Source organism: Erinaceus europaeus, chromosome 12, assembly GCF_950295315.1.
Source record: "Erinaceus europaeus chromosome 12, mEriEur2.1, whole genome shotgun sequence".
Taxonomy (NCBI): domain Eukaryota; kingdom Metazoa; phylum Chordata; class Mammalia; order Eulipotyphla; family Erinaceidae; genus Erinaceus; species Erinaceus europaeus.
Genome location: NC_080173.1, coordinates 83,003,227 through 83,019,499, shown reverse-complemented (window position 1 = coordinate 83,019,499; position 16,273 = coordinate 83,003,227). Strand labels below are relative to the sequence as shown.

Genomic DNA, 16,273 nt, shown 5'->3' with positions numbered 1-16,273 from the left:
GAGAGACACCTGCAGCCCTGCTTCACCATTTGCAAAGCTTTTCCCCTGCAGGTGGGGACTGAGGGTTCAAACCTGGGTCCTTGTGCATTGTAACATGTGTGCTCTACCAGGTACACCATCACCCAGCCCCCTGAGAATTTTTTTTAAAGATTTTATATATTGGATAGAGATAGAAAGATCAAGAGGGGAGGAGGACATAGAGGTGGAAAAAAGGAAAGAGAGACAACTGCAGCACTGCGTCACCATTTGTGAAACCTTTCCCTTGCAAGTGGGAACCAGATTCTTTTTTTTTTTTCAAATATTTTTAAAATTATCTTTATTTATTTATTAGATAAAGATAGCCAGAAATTGAGAGGGGAGGGGGAGGGAGAGAGGGAGGGAGAGACAGAGAGACAGACACCTGCAGATCTGCTTCACCACTCTCAAAGCCCCTACAGGTGGGGACCAGAGTCTTAAACTTGGGTACTAGAGCACTGTACCATTCTGCTTCTCCTGAGTGTACCACCACTTAGACTCAGAATCTTCATTTCTTTTGTTTGTTTCTTTTTTAAATTTTTATATATTTTTTTATTTTCCCTTTTGTTGCCCTTGTTTGTTTTTTATTGTTGCTGTAGTTATTGTTGTTATTCATGTCGTTGTTATTGGATAGGACAGAGAGAAATGGAGAGAGGAGGGGAAGACAGAGAGGGGGAGAGAAAGATAGACACCTGCAGACCTGCTTCACCTGTGAAGCGACTCCCCTGCAGGTGGGGAGCCGGGGGCTCAAACTGAGTTCCTTACGGCAGTCCTTGTGCTTTGTGCCACCTGCGCTTAACCCGCTGCGCTACCACCTGACTCCCAGAATCTTCATTTCTAAAGGGCTATGAGGAGGGAAGGGGAAGTGGGTAGGGGAACTGTCCTACAGGCAAGCTGTGAAGAGCTCAGCTCTGGGGCAAAATCTGGCCTCCCTGTGTTCTGTGTCTGTGCAGATCCCAAGGGCAAGGCAGAGAACACAGTAGGCACTGAAGTATCTGCTGAATGAAGAACAAGATGTAGACAACCAGAATTCAGGCTTCAGGGTCAAGAGATAAAGAACAGAAGTCTGACCCTGAGATCCTGGGTGGTCAGTGAAGAGAGGAATGTGCTCCCCTGTTGCAAGCAGTGAGGCCCAGTACCCTTAGAGGCTGCAGGATAAGTGGGTGAGGTCCCAGCCAAGATGGAGGGAACGGGAGCAGGGACATGGGGTGGGGGGACAAGGGGGCTCACTGTTCCTCTGGGTCTGACACTCACCTCCTGCATGAGATTACGGAGGAAGATGGCCTTCTGCCTTAGCGGGTCGTGCACCAGCCCGTCCGAGAAGAAGATCATGCCCTGTGGGAAGTTGTGCTGGGAGAGCCATGACACCACCCGCTGCTTCTGCATGTCCGGGCGCCCCGTGATGTACAGGATCATGTAGCCCAGGTCCTGCCAGTGCCTGCGAGGAAGCATTGCTGGCTCCAGTCCGGCCCTGCCCTGAGCAGGACACCCACTGCCCAGCTGCCCACCCCACCTGCTGACAACCCGGAGAGTCAGAGGGGCTTTTGCATTCCTTTTTATTTTCTTTTCAAATAGACAAATAAGCAGGGGAGAGAGAGACAGAGAGAGAGAGAGAGAGAGAGAGAGAGATCACAGCATTAAGCTTCCTTCAATGTGGTGGAGGCCAGGTTCCAACCTGCATCATACACATGGCAAAGCAGTCCGCTAGCCAAGTGAGCTATTTCACCAGTGCCAGATAGGCTGTTTTGAGGAGCACTAGGGAAGATGGAGAGATGGGGGAGGACTCCCAAATCCACACTCCCAGTTTTGTCCTGTGACTCCCTGCTGACCCAGGGTTGCTGTGTGCCCACAGACAGACTGGTCTCCTTGCCTCTGCCCTCTGCTCATGTCCCCTGTCTGTGATGCTGCCATCATCACTCAAGTTTGGGAAGCCACCTTCAACCACTCCCTGTTGTTGGTATGCATGAGACCCCTTCTGTTTCATTTGGTTTAAATTCCCCCTGCTTAACACGATTCTATTTACATAACCACTTCATTCTATTTACATAACCGCTGTTAACAAGCACCACCCTCCCTCCAGGGCATTAGTGGTTCAGTGATAGAATTCTCGCCAGCTCCACCCCCTCTCCTTGTCACACTCTGATTTTCACCAGTCACTTTTCTCTCCACCCTCTCTATGTCACATCCTGTTTCCACCCTACTTGGCAAGTATATATAAAGACAGCATTGTGAGTTTTACAGTACCTTGAATTTAGCTTAGCTCGGCTTAGATTGTGCTGCGTCCTGCATGAATAAAGAGATACTGCCTACAACCCAGCCATGAGTCCCGGGTTGTCTGTTACCCGCCCGTGAAGCCAGCCCAGCGAAAACAACACCCTGTCATTCTCTCTCCCCACCTTCCTGGTCTTCCAATCAGGAAAATACTTTTTCTTCTTTCCCACTTGGACTACACAGCTCCAGGACAGCATTTTCAGATAGAAGAAGAGACAGAGGAGGAGAGACACCAGAGCAGGGGACCTTGTTCCAGTGCCATAGTACTCACAGGTGAATCTGGGCTCGAACCCTAGCACTCCCCCAGGTGAGCTAGCTTACCGACTCCAAGAGAGCCTGTCTGATCAAGCTGGCTCCTTACTCTGGCCCCGCTTTTCCTCCTCAGCTCAGATTCCTCTCTGACTGGGATCACTATGAAAGTGCCTGGGTGGCCCCCTTCTCTTTCCCAACCCCTCTCCCCCACACACAGAGTCTCTATTTGAACCTGGATCACCTAACTTCATTCAACCTGCCCCCTGTTGCGGGACTTCAGTCTCCCCATAGGTAGAATGGAGTCAATCACACCTAAGATGAGATTACTTCACCTTAAGCATGCCTGGCAGGGCATGTGCTGCAGAGTTGCTTTCTTACTCTCTCCCTCTCTCTCTCTCCAAAAATTTGGTCCACAGTCTGCCTCAAGACAGGACAGGGTGTGGTGCACCCACTTAAGTGCATATAGTACTAAACACAAGGCCCCATGCAAGGATCCCAGGTTTGAGCCCTCAATCCCCACCTTGTAGCAGGGACACCTCACACACGGTGAAGCAGGTCTGTAGGTGTCTCTCTTTCTCTCTCTATCCCCTCTCCCATCTCAATTTCTCTCTGTCCCATCCAATAAAATGGCCACCAGGAGCAGTGGATTCATAGTGCTGGCACTGAGCCCCAGTGATAACCCTGGAGGGGGGGTGGAGGGTGAGGGGAAGCAAGGTGGAAAGAGAAAGGCAGGAACTAAAGTGGCATTGCTTTCCCTTCTTTATTGGAAAAATTCCTTTGGACCCCTCTTATCAGTACAATGACACTGGGAGATTGTTTCCAATGACACTTCCTGCCTGTCCCAATCTGGCCTCCCAAGTCCAACTGCTTTGACCTTGTCCCACCTGTTTCCCACACATGCCCTATTCTTACCCGTCCTGGTCACCCTGGTCCTCCTGCTGAATCATCTCCTTTCTGGCCTTCCTGCATTTTCTAACCCTTGTACAATGGCAAGAACTGGTCTTGTAAGATAACACATGTATATGTATATGTATGTGTGTGTATATGTATATGTATGTGTGTGTATATGTGTATGTGTGTGTGTCTATGCATATGTGTATGCATATGTGTATGTGTATATGTGCTTCTGCCCTTCAGAGGATACCTCAAATTCCACTCCTAGAAAGTCTCTTCTGCTTTCTCCAATTAGCTGTAAGGTCGTCCTCCCATCATCCTGTTAGCAGGCCACATGCCCCAGTAGTCACACCTGATGTGGTCCCCTCCCCCTTGTATCTGGGCTGATTCTGTGACTGGCTGATAATCAGAGGATGTGGAGGAAGCCGGTGGGCCATGCAGGAAGCCAGTCTCCGCATATAAATCTGGACTGGTCTGAGGCCACCAGGGAGCTACATGGAGCAACCACAGGCAAAGGGAGAGGGAAAAGCACCTAGATTATTGCAAGAGTTCCAATGTCATCTCCCACATCTGAACCAGCAGAGCCTTTAGATGGCCCCTGTCTGGACCACCCTCTGATAGCAGTTGCTGGAGACATCTTGAGTAAGAAACTCCCAGCAGAGTCCAGGCACTCTACAGACCCATGACAGCAATAACAGATGATGATCTAAAGCTGCTAGGTTTGAAGCCATTTGTGCTGATTAACCAGTGGCTACCAGGAGAATGTGAGAGAGCAAGAGAGCAGGCCTGGTTCACAGCACAGAGCGCCCACAGAGCGCTGGGACCAGTGGAGGCAGAGAGGTAAGGAGAGGAGCTGAGGTGAAAAAGGGGCTGCTCCAGGACTCTCAGTAATCAGTCCCAGAGATGAAGCCAAGTCTGCCTGGCTCCCAGTCCACAGGCTAGTGGCTCTCCAGAGGAAAACACAGCCCACCTCCCCTAGGGCTGCTGACTCCCGCCTTGCTGGCCAGGTAGACAGAATCCTCGAGGGAAGCCAGCACTCACCGAACAACATCCACTGCCCCTGGCCGGACCTTGGGGTCGCTTCCCATGATAGACACGCTGGCTGCGAAGGACCCGTCTATGCTGAACACGACGCACTCCATGCCCCGGGGCAGGACAGTGAGGTAGCTCATGGCACACGTCTGGTCACCTCTGAAAGGTACATACCTGGGGTCAGCTGTGGACTCGGGGGCGGGTGGACTTTGAGGTTAGAGGTCAGCCTGCAGGTAGGATGTGGGCGACTCAGTCCAGGGTCAGGATCAGAGAGATGTGGGTGGCATCCCTTCGAGGTGCAGATGGGGATGAGATCCCCAACCAGAGCAACCCGAGGCCCTGTCTTTCAGACAGGTCTAGCTGGAAGGGCCACGGACACAGACGAGGTCACCCTGAGGTGCTCTGCCCCTCGCATCTCACCTGACGACCATCTTCACGGGGTAGACACCCACCCCCAGGCGCCGGGGCCGCGGCACACTGTAGGTGATTCTCCCGCTGCTGTTGGTAATTTCTGTATCCAGGTGCACCCAGCGGCCCGAGGACGGCTCAGCCATCACCAGGATGTCCACCTGCAGGCAGGAGGGGGCTGGGGGCTCACTGAGGGCTGGCAGGGATTGGGGGAGAGGGCCTGAAGACTGAGCGCAGAAGGTCAGCAAGACAACTCTCAGCCAAGACAGCAACAGGCTCAAGAGCCTGAGGAGTTTTCCTTCCTCCTCTGTGGTGCACTGGCTTCTCCCTACACCTCACACACTTCCTCCTTGTCTCCCTCCCTGACCTGCCCAAGAAGGGTGAGTCTTGCCCTGTCCCATGCCCCCACTCCCCAACGCTTCAGGGAAACCGTCCCCCCCTCCACTGCAGCATGCAGGGTGATGACCACAAGACACGTGGAGGGCATTGGCCAGCCTCTGTACCTTCTCTCCAGTCAGAGCCACCATGTCCAGGGGTCCGTACATGAAGCGCCCCACCAGAACCTGGGGGCCTTCTTCGGCGGCGATCACATCATTGGCCCGGTGGTTGGCAGTGACGTTCTGGAAGCAAAGAAACCAGCTCAACCTCTGGGAGTGGGTTGAGCCTTGGATTTTTTTTATCTTCTTCTTTTCTTTCATTTTTTTTTTAAACTTTATTTATGTTACTTGATAGAACAGAGAGAAATTGAGGGGGAGGAGTAAAGAGGGAGAGACACCTGCAGCACTGTTTCACCACTGGTGATGCATTTCTCAGGCTGCTGGGAAGCAGGGACTCAGACCCAGGTCCTTGTGCATGGGAAGGCGTGCACTTAACTAACTGCACCACCAGCCGGCCCTGGTTTTTTTCTTTTTCACAAGACTATGCTGGAGGGATGGGGTTGGGGGGTGGCCTGCGGAATCACAGCTTTCAAGTAACTGCCACTAGAGCTTCAGAGGCCTGTCTCCATGAAGCTATGATGACAGACCCTGAGCCCCTTAACCATCTCTGAGGAGTCACAGGGTTCCTGCAGATGTTCCCTCTCTGCCCCAAACTCTCCCACATAGCCCAGAGGTAACAGCCAGAGCGTACAGCCCACCCTCCTCCTGCTGTTCTAGTCTGACCATGCTGGGTCACCTCTGGCTCCTTCTTCCACCTCCCACCTCACAGCCCACGGCCACTTACCATCTGCCTTTCCTTAGCAAGACTGAAGCACACATGTGTAGAGTGAAGGGTGCAATAGTCCCCTGTACCCAGCACCAGCTCACAGCCATTGGATCAATGCTGAACACCGTACCATGTCATCAGCAAACACCCCACCTTCCCATACTAATTAATTCTGCATTTCCAAGGCCTGCATCGGTCCCAACTGCCCATCTCTCCCAGCCCAGCTGCAAGGCCTGAGTCATCAATCTGATGTCTCTTCTTTTATATAGACTTGCCCACCTGGGATCCCCACATCCACAGTACCTCTCACTTGGGCTCTAATAACTTCATTAAAAAAATATTTATGTAGGGAGTCTGGCGGTAGCACAGCGGGTTAAGCGCAGGTGGTGCAAAGTGCAAGGACCGCGTTAGGGATCCCGGTTCGAGACCCTGGCTCCCCACCTGCAGGGGAGTCACTTCACAGAAGGTGAAGCAGGTCTGCAGGTGTCTCTCTTTCTCTCCCCCTCTATCTTCCCCTCCTCTCTCCATTTCTCTCTGTCCTATCCAACAATGACATTAATAGCAACAACAATAATAACTATAACAATAACTACAACAATAAAAAACAACAAGAACAACAGAAGAAAATAAATAATAAATATTTTTAAAAATATTTATGTAGTAAATAGATAGATGTTCAGCTTCACGGAGGGGGAGGGGGGAACATAGACCTTTGGTAGTGGGAATGGTATTAATATAAACTCCTATTAACTTATAGTCTCACAAATCACTATTGAATTAATATGAGAGGGGAAATGAAATTTAATTTAAAAAAGAATATATAGAGAAAAGCCACTTAAAAAATATCTAGGGGCCAGGCACCTGGTGGAACACTCATGTTACCATGTAAAGGGACCCAGATTCATGCCCCTGGGTCCCCACCTGCAGGGGGAAAGCTTCACAAGTGGTGAAGCAGTAATGCCGGTGTCTCTCTGTCTCTTTCCATCTCTGTCTCCCCACTCCCTCTCGGTTTCTCTCTGTCTCTATCCAAATAAATTAATAAAATATTTTAACATATTTAAATTTTATAACATGTATGTATTTATTTTATGAGGGGGCCCAGAACACAGTTCTCTCTTTCAATAATAAAACTAATAAATGTTCTTTAAACAGAAATGAAGCCAGATCCAAAAGGCTACTACTACCTGTACGATTGTATATATATGAGAGGCTTGAGACAGGTGAATGTACAGAAAATAGATTACTGGATCCAGGAGGTCACGCCCCTGGTTGAGCACACATATTACAGGCTCAAGGACCAGGGTTTGAGTCCCTGCTCCCCACCTGCAGAGAGGAAGCGTCACCAGTGATGAACAGGTCTACAGGTGTCTCTTTCTCTTGCCCTGTCTCCTTCACCCCTTTCAATTTCTAGAAGGAAGGAAGGAAGGAAGGAAGGAAGGAAGGAAGGAAGGAAGGAAGGGAGGGAGAAAAAATGGCCACCAGGAGTGATGGACTTGTCACGTAGGCATCAAGCCTCAGCAATAACCATGGTGGTGGTGGTAAAGAGGGAGGGAGGAAGAGGGAGGAGGAAGAGAAGAAAGAGGAGGAAGAGGAGGAGGGAAAGGAGGAGGAGGAGAAGAAGGAGAAGGAGGAGGGAGATTACTAAGTGCTTAGACTGGTAGAGGTAGATTGGGGAAAGTCTAGCTAAAGGAGAAAGGGTCTTGTTGTTGTTGTTAGTTTGTTTGTTTTTATTCTATAGAGACAAAGAGTGAGAGAGACCACAACATTGAAGCTTCCTTCAAAGCAATGGGGCCAGGCTTGAACCTGGGTTGTACACATGGCAAAGCAAGTGAGCTTTTTTGCCAGCCTAAGATTTGCTTGTTGAGGTGATAAAAAGGCTCTAAAATTGTACAGTCAGAGTTGCACACACCTGTGAATTCACTAAGATCCACTGAATTGTACACTCTAAGTGGCTAACTTGTAATATATGCAATTAGATCTCAATAAATAAGTTTACCTAAAAAGAGTTGATTCACAGGATGCCAATCACCTCCTGCCTCTTAGGATGGTTTCCTGGGGCCCATGTCTGAAACCCCACCAGGCTACAAGTACCCATCACTGCAGGGGCCTTGTCTGCAAAGCCCTGAACTACACTCCCTACCAGAGGGCCTGGGATGCATGAGCCCAGACCATCATCTGCTGAGTAAATAAATGGACCTGTGTATGGAAACTCTTATGTGAACTCCCATACCCTCCAGAGGCGACTCTTCTAGAAAGCCCTGAATGGCTTACCCTGACAGTCCTCCTCTCCATCTCCATCTCCTTTTTTTTTTTTTTTAATCTTTTTTGGTTTTTGAATAGAGACAGAGAGAAATTGTGAGGGGAGGGGGAATAGTGCAGAAGAGAGAGAGAAAGAGAGAGAGAGAGAGAAACCTGCTGACCTGCTTCACCACTCCTGAAGCTTTCCCCCTGCAGGTGGAGACCAGGGACTTGAACCCAGATCCTTGCTCACTGTAATGTGTACATTTAACCAGGTGCGCCATCACCTGGCCCCCTCCATCTCCTTCTTAACCAGTGTCTCCCCCACATCATGGCAAATACAACACCAGACCGTGTTCAACAGTGACCCAGATGGTGAGCCCTGTAGCTATGAGCAGAATTGTTTCTGGCTCGTTGTCCACGTCCACAGAAGCCTGCCCTGTAGCAGCTGCGCTCTCCCTGCCATCTCCTCACCATCCGCAGGGCCCTAAACACTGCAAATTTGGCTTCTCCATCCACCTCACACAAGACACCCCATTCCCACAGCAGCACCAGGGACCCGCCAGCACAAGTGAGATTTAGTTCAAAGTCTCTCCCTGCCCCCACTCTTCCCCTATCCCTAAGTCTACAGCTCCCATGGTGGGTCACCTCAGCACACACGTACCCGCAGCTTGACCTGGGTCCTCTTGCGAAGCCACTTCTCCCGGGCATTGGTGGGGCTCAGTGCCGCAGGATCCAAGCCAGCACTCTCCTTGACATTCACGCTTTCAAAGCGCATCACCTGAGAACCAGCAGAGCAGGTGCTGGCTCAGAACATCTCTGACTCCCTCTTTCCTGGGTCTGAGGTCAACTGAACCCTCCCTGGGCCACCCCTAGCTCCCAGCTTGGAACCCTCAATAGACCAGCAGTCCTGGAAATCACCTCCCTGCCCACCTATTCTGACAGCCGGCACATCTATCTCCCTGGTGCTCTGACCTGAGAGCCGAAACCCATATACCTCCTTGTCCAAACCTAGCAGTGACCTGCACCTGTCCCCATTCTCTGCCCCTCATCTATCAAGGCAAGTGACCCTTACCTGGGACCAGGTGGAGCCCTGAACACAGCACTTCCCACGAACCCAAGACCAGGGTTCCAACATGGCCCCTCTCTCCCCCTTTCAGTCCTACATCACCAGTCAGTCCCTCTCCACTTAATCATATTTGTTAGTGTCCAAAAATATGCTAGAACAGCATCCATTCTTCAAATGCCCTCCCCTGGACACCTGTGGAGCCCCACTGCCATTACATTTCTCTGTTCTCCCTGACAGCAATATTCCACAGAGCCTTATTATGTGCTGGTCCCACTTCTTTTTCAGCTTTAAAAAAAACATTTTGTTTATTAATATATTGGCTAGAGACAGAGAGAAATTTAGAGAGAAGGGGACACAGAAAGGGATAGAAAGAGAGGTACCTGCAGCACTGCCTCCCCACTTGTGAAACCTTGCAGATGGGGACCAGGGGCTTGAACCCAGGTCCTTGAGCACTTCAACAGATGCACCACCATTCAGTCCCTTTTTTATTTTTTTTAATATTTATTTTATTTATTCCCTTTTGTTGCCCTTGTTGTTTTATTGTTGTAGTTATTATTGTTGTTGTTGTTGATGCCATCATTGTTGGCTAGGACAGAGAGAAAAGGGGAAGAAATGGAGAGAGGAGGGGAAGACAGAGAAGGGGAGAGAAAGATAGACACCTGCAGACCTGCTTCACCGTCTGTGAAGCGACTCCCCTGCAGGTGGGGAGCCGGGGTCTCAAACCGGGATCCTTAATGCAGTCCTTGTACTTTGCACCACCTGCGCTTAACCCACTGCGCTACCGCCTGACTACCAGTAGTCCTACTGCTTCCCTGCCTTCTCCCTTCCAGCCACTCCAACCAGGCTTCTGTCCCTAAGGATCCACTGCTTCACACTGCCACAAAACCTTGGACAAAGCTACTTCCAGATCTCTCTCTAACCTTGACGTCTTCCATAGGCAACAGACTCTACTGATTTTGCCAACATGCAACAGGTATCTCCCACTTCCCAGGTCCAGAACTATGACTCGGTTTCCCCCACCCCAGTCCTGCTCTTCGCAGCCCTAGAGAATGGCAGCACTATAGGCACTCAGATGGGAAACAGGATACATTAGCCACCTCCTCGCTCTCAACCCAGACAGCAGCAAGGCCTGTGACCACCTCTTCAATCCAAACACCATCACCCAAGCCCTCACCAACAGCTCAGCGCTGGACTCCCCTGCTTGCCTCATAATGGACCTCAAACTCGGAAAAGAGAAGCTGGTGTTCTCTCTCCCTTGCTCACAGATTCATGACTTTCTAGGCCTGAGGCTACAGGCAACATGACCCCGTCCATAATATGACCATGCCTGTATCACGACCACGCCCACAACATGACCACGCCCACCCACTGTATCCCTCTTTGTCCTTGGCCTCTCTGCTCTGCCTGGAGGACAGGGGGACTCCCAGGGGACTCACCTTTTATGGCTCCAGTCTCCCAGGAGAAGCATATTCTCCCATGTAGTTGCTCTATATATTTGTCTAGAGAACGCCTATGGATTGTCTAAGACATATGCTACTATTAACCAGGAAAACAGTATCCTCTGTGAACCCCACTGTCCCACCATGCTCTACCACCTTGGATGACATCTTCCCGATGCCTGATGTGGCCTGCATCCTCCAGCAGGCAAAGAGTGGGGCTCCCCGGAGGACCTGACAGGGAGGCTTAGGGTGGGGTGAATGTGGCAGTACCTGTCTCAGAATGAAGGCCACCACATCTGTGGACTCCCAGTAGCTGGCGTGGAAGAGGTGGGGCAGGGCCACGGTGGGGAAGGCTGTGAGGACATCGGGGCAGTACAGGGCGTAGTCGATGCGTTTGGTGCCCCACCACTTGGCGGTGACTGCAGGTCCAAGAGGGATGTAAGGATAAAGTGGTCTTCCCTGGGGTGCTGCCTACACAGTCCCAGTGGGGACGGGGAAGCAGGGGGAGGGCATGCTACTCGGGGCACATGCTTGAGACCAGGGTACCTAGCACAGAATGCTGTCAGAGAAATGTGCTCTTGCTCCACCCACCCCCTTCCCACTCCCCAGCACCCCACCCACCCACCCACTCTTCTATAGGGCTGGAGCAGCAACAGGCCCCCAGGGATGGGTGCTGGGCCCAGGGAGACAGCCAGTCTCACCCGAGGTCGGCAGAGGTGCAGGGTTGCTGAGTGTTGGAATCAGGACTCTGGCCCAGTTCAGTTCAGTCTGAACTGCCTTCCCTCCCTTCTCCCCTACCCTGTGGGCCTGGCCATGGAAAACAGCCCCCCATATAAGGTCCCCCCCACTGCCCCTGGTGGGGCCCCAGAAGAACCTCACTCACTGCAGGAGGCACTCATGGGTGCCAGGCTGTCTGATGACTCAGAGCTGTCGCTGTGGGAGCTACCCTGGCTCATCCTCCGTGCCAGGCGCTGGGACCTGGGGGCTGGAGGGGGCGATGTGGGGGCGTCCAGCAGAGGGGGGCTGCCCTGGGAGTTGTCCTCCAGGAAGAGGGAGCTGTGGGTGTGCAGGGCGTCCGCTAGGGGGCGGGGGAACAACACAGTCAAGGTCAGTGGTGTGTCTCAAACAGAGTTGCCCTGGTGCTGGCCCTGGGCCATGCTGGGCTAGAGCCTCCTCTTTTCACCCTCACTCTGACTGCCCACCCTCCCCACCCCAAGGGCAGGCAGTCAGCACACCTCACCTTCCCACTCACCCACCTCTGGTGGGGCTTCTTCACCCTGTTCCAGTACTGGATCAGCCTCTCTAAGTTGGGGGTTATGCCAGTATGAGCCGGGGGCACGTCCATCACCCCCATCCCAACAGAGATGCTAGGGCATAGCCTCTGCAAGCAGCAGCTAGGGTCATGGGTGCTCCAAAGCTGGAAGTCTGGGGAACAAACTCCTCTGCTGAGCATATGCAGGATTCTAAGTAAGCTGGAAGTTAATGGCCTCTGGCTTAGGACTCAGGGCGTCCTTAAAGGGCAGGGGTGTCCCTGACCCATGAGGGGCATGCTTTAGGACATGGAAAGGGGGCTTCTGAGCCTCTTCTAGCTACTGAAGTTCCTGATGAGGAAGAACTTTGGGAATTAAGTTTCCATGGAAAGGGGGCCAGGCGGTGGCACACCTGGTTAAGTGTACACAGTATAGTGCGCCAAGGATGCAGGTTCAAGCCCCTGGTCCCCACCTGCTGGCGGAAAGCACGAGTGGCAAAGCAGGGTTATAGGTGTCTCTCTGTCTCTCCCCCTCTATCTCCCACTCCCCTCTCAATTTCTGGCTGTCTCTATCCAATAATATATATATTTATGAAAGTCTCCATAGAAATGGGAGAGCTGTTTTATAATCCCAGATGAGTCACAGCAAACCCCAAAATGTAATCCAGACCTCTGAACAGGTGCAGGCCAAGCGTCCACTGGAGTGTGCATTCAAGGCTCTGATTTCTAAGCCCCCAATTCCCCATGACAGGTGCTCCCTCGACATCACTCCAGTCCACTCCCTGGAGACTGCTGGCCCTTCCCCAAAACCTTCCTTGCTGCTGCTGTTCCCTCTGTCAAGAAAATACCCCCAACCTCCACACTCTGGCTCTTCTCCACTGGTCCAAATGTCTTGGTCAAAAGCTCCCTCTTCCACGAAGCCCACAAGGAGGAGACATTCCTGCCCTGTACCTCCGGAATCCAGGCTGGGTATCAGGATTGGCACTCAGCTTGGATTCCCTGGTCCTGCTATACCATCCGAGTTGGGGGATTACTTGGGAGCTTAACAGGGGGAAGAAGCCCAACATGTCTCCTCTAGCGAGGGACTTGCATGGGCGAGTCGCTCTGAAGGCAGGTGAGTCAGCTGCCTTTCTGTCTTCCTCTCCAGCAAGAGCAGAAACGCCCTGCCCGCTGGGCCTAGTAAGCCCCTTGCCGACACAGCGTGGGAAGGCTGGACTTGAAAGGGTGGCTCTAGAATGCCACCAAGCTGGGACCCAGACTCTGGCTCCACACACCCCTCTCACAGCCCCACAGCCTACCAAGCAGGAGGGACTGTCCATCGCCAAGGGGGAACCTCTGATAGCGAGGTACGCTGACGGGCGGCACCAGGTGGAACTTGGGCTCCAGCAGCGGCTCAAGCCTGGAGGCAGAGGGGTCTGCGCAGTGAAAGAAGCTGTAGACCTGGCTGCAGGCAGGGCGGACCTGGAGGCCTGGCAGGGGGCAGGATACACAGGGAAGCTCCTTGTTGGTACTGCTTTGGTCCTACAAGACACCCTTCAGTTCTTCAGCTTGGCAGTCAAGTTCTTGCCAACCTGCCCCACTGAGAAACATTCCTTAGCTGCCCAGCACCAGCACTGCAGCGACCATAGAAGCCCAGCAACTCAGCAAGGAGGATTGCTGCCCCCTCAGTCCCTGTTCAAGCCAGCCCTTCCTCCCAGCAGGCTCTTCTTTCACTATGTCCCCTGGTCAAACTCCTTTCAGCTTTCACAGAATTGCTGTCTGACCCAGGAAACCTACTCAGGGTCTGTGAATGAGGATAGATGCCCCTACCTCTGCCCCGCCTCCTCCTCTCCCCAACACTCATTTAAGGCCTCCCCATAAACAGTTCAGTCAAAGCCAGTCAATGTGTGAGCATTTCTCACACAGCCCAGTAGGTGTCTCCACCAAGGGCTCCGATCCATCCTGAGCTCCCGGCTCGCTCCCTGTTTGTCAGGGAACTGGACATCTCGCGTCCAGGTAGCCCTAAGTTTCCTAAAGACAGCCATGGGGTTCTGCCTCCTCTCCTCAATTCATCCAAAAGCTCCCTCCTTCTCGTCTGTTCCGTTTTGTAGGTTGTCAGTACGCTTTAGCACACAAGACACTGAGAAGCTCTGATTTGTTGCCTCAGGTCTCAGAATCATTGCATGCCATCTCAGTGAGCATTAAACTCCTGGGGCAGGCACCAAGGCAGCAGGTGCAGCCTGAGCAAAGACACTGAGGCAGGCCTGGGTGTGGGCAGGGTCAGAAAGACTCCCTGACCATGGTGGGTGCCTGAGCACTGCAGGAGAGGGGGGTGGGCAGAGAATGGCCATGCTTGATGACTTTTCATTCTATTTTCAATAGCTATTTATTTATTTATGATTGGATAGAGACAGAGAGGAACTGAAAGGGGAGTGGGACGTAGAGAGAGAAAAAGACAGAGAGACACCTGCAGCCCTGCTTCACTACTCATGAAGCTTTTCCCCTGCAGGTGGGGACCAGGGACTTAAACCAAACCTGGATCCTTGCACACTGTAGTGTATGCGCTTAACCAGGTGTCATTTACCAGGTGCACCACCGCCTGGGCCCCATGACTTTTCATTCTATATGGCAACACAGCTGGGCAACTGGAAGGATACTTTAGACAGGAGCAAGTGACAGGGTCACAGACATTCAAGGGTACCTCCCTGGGGAAACTGACCCACTCCCCTTCTCTCCTCCTGATTCCTCTTCTCGCTCCTAACCTCATCCCATGACTCTCCCTACTCTTGCCACTCACCCCCACCCTCCCCGATTTGGGGCTCTGGCACAGTGACCTAGTGACACACGGCATCTTGGGCCCCAGCCCAGACCGCACCCACCATCCAACCCGGGCAGCACTGTCCTGCGCATGGCCAGGACCAGCCCCAGGGGTGAGCCGAAGAGGAAGAAGTCAGACACATCGAAGTCCAGACGACCCAGGCTGACCTCCGGGAGCTGCGGTCCCCCGGCTGTAGGGGACTCAGCCTCATCCTTCAACACACTCGAGTGGATGCTGCCAGAGGGAGAAGGACAAGGAGGGCAGGTTAGGGCCCAGAGGACAGGCTAGCATTCACACAGCAGGGCAGCTGGGAGCCAGAGTGTGGCGAGTCTGGGTCTCTGGCTCCAGGGAGGACCCAGAACCGAGTCCACATGCTGGAAGTTATCCACACGAGTCAGCAGTCACCCTAGCACTGATCCTCGAGGCCTGGCCAAGGCTGCCCAGCTTTCTCTACAAAGGGTCAGATGGCAAATATTTCAGACCTTAGGGGCCCATCAGCACAGCTACTTAATTCTGTTCTTGAAGCAGAAAGCAGCACCATCAGGACTTGAACCTATGATCCAGGATAACCTTGTTCATGAAAACAGTCTGAGAACCCCCAGAACCCTCATGCATCCTCCACTCTGAAAAAATTCCTGCACTGCCTACCAGGGCAGCCTGGCCCTGCCAGCACACAGCCCAGCTGGGTAGTGCCGGTGCTGCAAAGATTAGGGCTTTGGCTGTAACTCATGTTCCAGGCAGCCTGCAGACGCAGGTGCAGGCAGTTTATTCTTCCCGCCCCTCCTGCCTCCAGACAAGGCAGAGTTCAAAGAAAAATACAAACAGAGAGGGTTGTGTGGGTGGTGGTGCACCTGGTTAAACGCACATAGTGCAAAGCATAAGAACTCAGGCAAGGATACAGGTTCGAGTCCCTGCTCCCCACATGCAGGGGGGGTTGTCTCACAAGTGGTGAAGTAGTTTTGCAGGTGTCTATTTTTATCTCTCCCTCTCTGTCTTCCCCTCCCCTTTCAATTTCTCTCTGTCCTATCCAATAAAATGGGGGAGGGATGGCCTCAAGAAGCAGTGGATTTGTAGTACAGGGACCAAGCCTCAGCAATAACCCTAAAGGCAAAAAAAAAAAGAATGAAAGAAAGGAAGGAAAGAAGGAAGGAGGGAAGGAAGGAGGAAAGGAAAAGAAAGGAAAAAAAAAACAACAACAGGAGACTCACAAAACACCACCTATCTCTACTCCAAGCACCCTCTGCTCCAGAATGTTCAACTTGATGTTGAGCCCCAGATCCAGGGTGGGCCTCAAAGGGTGGGTAGAAAGACCAGAGCCCTCCCTGTCCATCCGACAGCCATTCGTAGACAGCTTAGAGTTTAAGACCTGACAGTCAGAGGGTCTGATATATGAACCAATTAACTGG

The 16,273-nt window shown here is 52.2% G+C and overlaps 1 protein-coding gene across 2 annotated transcripts in view; it reads right to left on the bottom strand.

Annotated features, from left to right (window-relative positions):
• The window catches only part of PITPNM3 (PITPNM family member 3), a 117,647-nt gene that overhangs the window by 8,053 nt on the left and 93,321 nt on the right, over positions 1 to 16,273 (bottom strand). The window contains exons 10-18 of one of the 2 annotated variants that reach the window (XM_060204196.1): positions 14,929 to 15,101; positions 13,369 to 13,539; positions 11,705 to 11,899; positions 11,092 to 11,240; positions 8,978 to 9,094; positions 5,376 to 5,492; positions 4,885 to 5,033; positions 4,474 to 4,623; positions 1,270 to 1,453 (exon numbers count right to left, since the gene is read on the bottom strand). In XM_060204196.1, the coding sequence (XP_060060179.1) occupies positions 1,270 to 1,453; positions 4,474 to 4,623; positions 4,885 to 5,033; positions 5,376 to 5,492; positions 8,978 to 9,094; positions 11,092 to 11,240; positions 11,705 to 11,899; positions 13,369 to 13,539; positions 14,929 to 15,101 (1,405 nt within the window). The remainder of the gene's footprint in view (positions 1 to 1,269; positions 1,454 to 4,473; positions 4,624 to 4,884; positions 5,034 to 5,375; positions 5,493 to 8,977; positions 9,095 to 11,091; positions 11,241 to 11,704; positions 11,900 to 13,368; positions 13,540 to 14,928; positions 15,102 to 16,273) is intronic. The other variant, XM_060204197.1, reaches the window with a different exon arrangement.